The 6,623-nt window shown below is 36.4% G+C and overlaps 1 protein-coding gene across 4 annotated transcripts; it reads left to right on the top strand.

The window, feature by feature from the left end:
• Positions 1-346: 346 nt before the first annotated feature.
• On the top strand, positions 347-5,818 carry mfap5 (microfibril associated protein 5). Of its 4 annotated transcripts, none has more exons than XM_051719968.1 (7): positions 347-428; positions 1,338-1,421; positions 1,533-1,562; positions 2,427-2,459; positions 2,542-2,629; positions 2,818-2,891; positions 5,267-5,818. In XM_051719968.1, exons 2-7 carry the CDS (start codon positions 1,376-1,378, stop codon positions 5,368-5,370), a joined length of 375 nt encoding a protein of 124 aa, XP_051575928.1. In that variant the 5' UTR covers positions 347-428; positions 1,338-1,375; the 3' UTR covers positions 5,371-5,818. The 4 variants fall into 4 exon arrangements, with proteins under 4 accessions (XP_051575928.1, XP_051575926.1, XP_051575927.1 ...); XM_051719966.1 differs by having other exon boundaries at positions 355-428; positions 1,338-1,430; XM_051719967.1 differs by lacking the exon at positions 347-428 and adding an exon at positions 694-1,222 and having other exon boundaries at positions 1,338-1,430.
• Positions 5,819-6,623: the final 805 nt, after the last annotated feature.

Genomic DNA, 6,623 nt, shown 5'->3' with positions numbered 1-6,623 from the left:
TTTTGTTCTTTGTTTAGATTATAGTTTTTAAAATGTAATTATTTTTTCTGTGATGGATTTCCATTTAAAAGTTTGAAATAAGAGTAAAACAATACAATCTCTAAATCATCAATCATTTGAAAATTAGGAAAAATAAATGATGAAGGCATGCTAAAAAGTTTCCATGACAGTTTTAATATGGCCTTCACATAAAAAAAAAAAAAAAAAAAAGCAAAAAAGCTTTTTTACAATTATAACCCCTGGGACATAAAAGTTCCATTTACAGAACTCATTCCAATGTTTGAATAAAAATGGAAAGAGTGAGAGGGAGAAAGAAAGAGAGAGAGAAACAGGCGGGATGTAGAGGGGAGGGAAGAGAGAGGGAGGGGAGAAGTAAAAATACTTAACGATTGTGAAAAACACAAGGAGTAGCAGAGGACTCTAAATTTGTAAGTATTATAAAACAAATTCTTTTGAGAATATTACATCATTACAATCATCATATAACACATCTACCTTGTCTAGTCACTGGTTTCGATATGCTAAATTAATATAGACAAGAAAGGGCTTCAGAATGTGGGCAGAGATAGCCAATCTTGATGAACGCAATGTGTTAAAAATTTGCATTACTCAACGTGTAGGGTAGTTATATAAGAAATACTTTACATTTTAAAGAATACAGAGTGTGAGTGTATACTGTCCTGTGTGTTGATGCATACATGCAGTATATTCAATCAACTTTTGAGTTTATAATTGTTCAATGGAACCCTTTGGCACATCTATGATTAGTGGAAATGTACAGAGGTAAATGCAGTACGTGTTTATGTAGTATGTATGAATATTTCTATGTGTATATGTGTATGTGTATGTGTTTTGGTGAGTCCACAGGGAGGGGTGGGAAAGCACATTCTTTAGTGTGAGCTCATATCTTGGACACAGAGAAACACAGGCTTAGAGGAAAAAAGTCTGGAAGAGAGAAGGAAACAGACAAAACTGGATGGATGGAACAGCTGTAACCGATATCTTTAATGAGAGATTGAGAACAGAGAACTTATGTTCAGTGACATCAATAAATGAGAATCTGGATGAGTCAGAGCTCATGGAAACCTAAATGAGTTTCAAGCATCAAGTTCTTCTCTCCTAAATTCGTTTTGTCCAAGTGTTTCGAGGATGTCTATAAATGGATAAAGTTTTGGTCCAATCATTCGTTGGCTCAAATCTCTCTAGAAAAGATCATGCTAAAGTAGGCCTGTGAATGAGCTTACTTACTTACATCTATTATAAACACTCATAACATTGAAAACTATCTCAAGGATGTTCTGATAAAAAAGCTAATAAACATTTCTTGCTCTCTTCAGCTCTGAGCTGTGATTGGACCCTGTGAAGACCCTGAAAAATGGGCAGCTCTCCAGTCCCTGTGCTGCTATGGTGCTGTTTCTTTGGTAACTCAAGTAATCAAAACAACACAACACAAACCAATTAATTTAATGAATACGAATGAATGATTCCTTTTTATTGCTCATTCAAACATAACTCTTCTCCTTTTTCCACAGTACTTGTTGTTGTCTGGGCACAACAAACTGGTAATTCTTTCAATGCAAAATAAGAGTCTTGTTAATCGTTCTTGTGATTATGTGAAAACATATGTGTTTTTCTGCATATAGGAAACCCGGGTTAGTTGTCATATGGGGAAGGTGTCACAAGGATTAGATCTCAGTAACTAAAAAGTCAAAAGTCCAGTTACACAAATGCTCATTTTCTCTTGCAGTGGTTGAATTTGTTACAAGCAACTGATAATGTCCTCCAAACTAAAATTCCAATGTCACCATATTTTTGCTCTTATGTAAACAAGGGAACACGATAAAACCACACTGGGATACATTAAGGCAAGGGTCATCTATATTATGAAGCTAGATTTTAACCAAATGGCTGACCTGGGTAGTTTTCAAAAATGTCAGTTCGGGTCAGGACACATTTATATTGGGACAAGTTGCCACATGTGTTTTATATGTTGTAGTTTTATATCATTAATAACTACAATTTCTGTTGGCCAAAGAAGTGTTTACATTTTAAACATGGATATGTTGTGGAACATGGATATATTTTCATATTTCCAAACAAGCTATTCTTCTCAAATGAGTGTCAAACAACAGCAGGTCCTAATTGTGAAAACTTACCCCATATAGTGTGACAACATGTCATGCTATGGGACAAAAAAGGCCATTACTATTTCATGAACTGTATCTTTTTCCCAGGGCAAAAACATCACAAATTTTAAAAGCTTTTTTTGTAACCAAGACTTTTAGGTATGTGTGTACATAGGCAAACAGACTTTCAAAAATAAACCCACCCTGCAAAATATTCACTGGAGTTAATATTGTGACAACTAGCCACAGTCTCTCTCACATGTTTTGAATTGTGTTTGCTATGTCTCTGCTTCTGACCAGAAATACAGAATATTGAAGATGCTTTGCCATCAGGTGAGTTCATATATGAAATGAAAGTAAATATGTAAGTGAGAGAGGGAGTGGTGGTAAAATGAGTACTGTCTCTACCTCACAGACTGCAGAGAGGAAACATATCCCTGTACCAGGATGTACTCTGTTCATCGACCGATAAAGAGATGCATCCATTCACTGTGTCTCTACAGGTGGCTAACACATTGACACTCTGACGCAAGCACTCAGACACAAAGACAAACATATTTTTAAGACCATATCAGTCATACTAGTCTCTGTGCTTTCTCTTTCCTGTTGACCTTCTCCTGTGTTGAACATACACAAAGAAATTTGTATTTGATAAACTGCATGTAAAATAATTGACATCGGTTTCCTCCAGTCTTCCACGAGTCTATGTGATCAACAAGGAAATCTGTGTGAGGACCGTGTGTCAGCAAGATGAGCTCCTGATGGGTGAGACTCAACATCTCTGTAACAAACTTATAATAGTATCACAGGAAACAAGGCTTACAACAGGTTATCTTGATTCATTTGTTAATACATACCATACTTAGAAAATAAAAACTACATACATAGAAAGAAACATCCCCAAATTATCAAATAGAAAATGGCTACCTTAAAATATTTAAATAAAAGAAAAACCTTAATAACATGGTTGCCAAATTTAGTTTATGTACCACATCAGTATTAAAGACCATCCAGTAGGACAATTCAATTCAACTCAATTCACGTTTTTTCATCATTACAAAATTACATCAGATGCAAATAACTGAACTTGTTTAGTAGTATTTGTATCAGAATGTAATTAAAAGAGTAACAGTCTCCGTAACAGAACATAAATGGAATGCAAAATGCATATTGTACACTTTTGTAGATTTGTATATTATTATTTAAGCCTACTTTCTTGAACCATAATAATTTTTTTTTAAATGACAAATTTTCACCTTCTCTCTGACCCTTAAACAGGCTGCTTGTGCTGCTTTTTACCTAGAGGACTTTTAAATGTAAATAGCCTGTTATACAGTTGTGCTCAAAAGTTTGCATACCCTGGCAGAAATTGTGAAATTTTGGCATTGAATTTATTTAAGGATAGTGATCATATGAAGCCATTTATTATCACATAGTTGTTTGGCTCCTTTTTAAATCATAATGATAACAGAAATCACCCAAATGGCCCTGATCAAAAGTTTACATACCCTTGAATGTTTGGCCTTGTTACAGACACACAAGGTGACACACACAGGTTTAAATGGTAATTAAAGGTTAATTTCCCACACCTGTGGATTTTTAAATTGCAATTAGTGTCTGTGTATAAATAGTCAATGAGTTTGTTAGCTCTCACGTGGATGCACTGAGCAGGCTAGATACTGAGCCATGGGGAGCAGAAAAGAACTGTCAAAAGACCTGCGTAACAAGGTAATGGAACTTTATAAAGATGGAAAAGGATATAAAAAGATATCCAAAGCCTTAAAAATGCCAGTCAGTACTGTTCAATCATTTATTAAGAAGTGGAAAATTCGGGGATCTCTTGATACCAAGCCAAGGTCAGGTAGACTAAGAAAGATTTCAGCAACAACTGCCAGAAGAACTGTTCGGGATACAAAGGAAAAACCCACAGGTAACCTCAGGAGAAATACAGGCTGCTCTGGAAAAAGACAGTGTGGTTGTTTCAAGGAGCACATTATGACGATACTTGAACAAAAATCAGCTGCATGTTCGAGATGCCAGAAAGAAGCCTTTACTGTGCCAATGCCACAAAAAAGCCTGGTTACATTATGCCCGACAACACATTGACACGCCTCACAGCTTCTGGCACACTGTAATTTGGAGTGACGAGACCAAAATAGAGCTTTGCTTGGAGAGGGGTCAACAAGGCCTATAGTGAAAAGAATACCATCCCCACTGTGAAGCATGGTGGTGGCTCACTGATGTTTTGGGGGTGTGTGAGCTCTAAAGGCACGGGGAATCTTGTGAAAATTGATGGCAAGATGAATGAAGCATGTTATCAGAAAATACTGGCAGACAATTTGCATTCTTCTGCACAAAAGCTGCGCATGGGACGCTCTTGGACTTTCCAGCACGACAATGACCCTAAGCACAAGGCCAAGTTGACCCTCCAGTGGTTACAGCAGAAAAAGGTGAAGGTTCTGGAGTGGCCATCACAGTCTCCTGACCTTAATATCATCGAGCCACTCTGGGGAGATCTCAAACGTGTGGTTCATGCAATACGACCAAAGACTTTGCATGACCTGGAGGCATATGGCCAAGATGAATGGGCTGCTAGACCACCTGCAAGAATTTGGGGCCTCATAGACAACTATTACAAAAGACTGCACGCTGTCATTGATGCTAAAGGGGGCAATACACAGTATTAAGAACTAAGGGTATGCAGACTTTTGAACAGGGGTGATTTCATTTTTTTCTTTGTTGCCATGTTTTGTTTTATGATTGGGCCATTCTTTTATAACCTACAGTTGAATATGAATCCCATAAGAAATAAAAGAAATGTGTTTTGCCTGCTCACTCATGTTTTCTTTAAAAATGGTTAATATATTACCAATTCTCCAAGGGTATGCAAATTTTTGAGCACAACTGTATTTGGCTAACCTCAACATACTTAACACTATTCATTTATCAGGGTGGGTAAAATTAATATCATGATGATTTCTGAAAGACCCAGTTTTGCAGTTTAGATTTCATAAATGGTTTGGTTGGACTGGGCAGGGAAATACAGTATGCCCCCTTTAAAACTAACACAAGAAGACACTTGCACTCAATATATGACAATGATAGGATGGTAAGTACTCTCTTTCTTCCCTCTTTTTCAGCCGAACTCTGTAGAGAGAAATCTGGGTGGCCGAAACGCCAAAAAAGGTCAAATAGGAGAGGCTGTCGCCGTGACAACCAAAAAACCTGGGCAAGCAGAGCCTAAAATGAGATGGACGAAAAGGGCAGAGGGTGGGAGAAAGAGAAAAGGAGAGAGTTCTTGTTGAAACAAATACAACGATAAATCTGAATTACAAATCTCAAACTGTAACCGTATTCTGTTCCTAAAACAAATATAAGTTGTGGTCAAGTGACTTCCACAATCATTACTGTTCATAAAACGTATATTTTATGTCACTTTTTAAAATTTTAATGCTTGTGCTTAGAAGCGAAATAAGCTTGGATGAATGTCTAAGTGTTTTTAAAGCATATATTTTATAGGATCTTAATTCCATCACAGGTGGGATGACGATGCACAGTTCTGCTGCTGAATGTTAAAGCTTATTGTATAACCACTATGTTCTTTATATTCTCCTACTATATATATGTGCCCACCAGCCACTGTAAGTAAAATATCAGATGCACAATAGCAAATAAAAATGTTTATATTTTAATTCTTAAAGTTTACTCTTTTTATGAACAAAAGTTACTATTGACTGGTATGCTTTAGATAATCATGCTTTATATGTTAAAATGTCCTTGTACATACAGCATACTCTTATCAAGGTACAGTCTTTACAATCTCAGTGTATGGCAGGAATTCTTCACACGTATTGTCACCCTGACCTTCAACCTCTGACCAATGATTAAAGAAATGCTTAGCCCTTTTCCTGCAAAATGGCGATGGATCTCGTACCGAGCCTGTGCTTGTATAGACACAAGACATAAACAATGTGAGTGTAAACATGATTTTAGTATGATAAAATCAATTACTAACCTTTTCTGTGTATAGTTATATCCAATTTTACAACTTTGTTGCCATTTTGATGTAATGTCAACAAACCCTAAAACTTATTTAAACAACATTACATCTCAAATAATACATGAGTTTTAACAGAACTGTTCATGTAATAGCTTTTATAAAATTAAAAGTTTCAAATTTCCACCTTTAAACCCTCCAAAACTTGGCCCCATTAACTTCCATTGTAAGTGTCTATCTGTAACCTTGATTTTTGCTTTTTTTAAAGAAAAGGAGGGATGAGTCGAAATTCATTTTTGTGGTAATCAACATTATGCCACAAATGCTGTCAATTGAGCTTACCTTGTATTGAACCCGGAACATTCCTTAAGGCTGCTGAGCTCACGAGCACATCAATCCACTGTGTCAATCTCTTCAAGGCTCATCATCTCGTTAGCCATTCCTGGGAAGGAAGAAGGCAGAGACAAGAAAAAAGGCAAACAAGAGAGAGAAATATACAC

The sequence above is a fragment of the Myxocyprinus asiaticus genome, chromosome 15, assembly GCF_019703515.2.
Source record: "Myxocyprinus asiaticus isolate MX2 ecotype Aquarium Trade chromosome 15, UBuf_Myxa_2, whole genome shotgun sequence".
Classification (NCBI taxonomy): Eukaryota; Metazoa; Chordata; class Actinopteri; order Cypriniformes; family Catostomidae; genus Myxocyprinus; species Myxocyprinus asiaticus.
The sequence above is the reverse complement of the archived record's forward strand: the minus strand, read 5'-3'. Positions and strand labels throughout refer to the sequence as shown.

What these genes read in the sequence shown, in the direction of transcription:
- mfap5 (XM_051719966.1), top strand. Translation starts at nt 1,376, where the DNA reads ATGGGCAGCTCTCCAGTCCCTGTGCTGCTATGGTGCTGTTTCTTTGGT. An exon ending in TGAAGATGCTTTGCCATCAG is followed by an intron (nt 2,460 to 2,541) that starts GTGAGTTCATAT and finishes TCTACCTCACAG; the next exon opens with ACTGCAGAGAGGAAACATAT. An exon ending in CATTCACTGTGTCTCTACAG is followed by an intron (nt 2,630 to 2,817) that starts GTGGCTAACACA and finishes GGTTTCCTCCAG; the next exon opens with TCTTCCACGAGTCTATGTGA.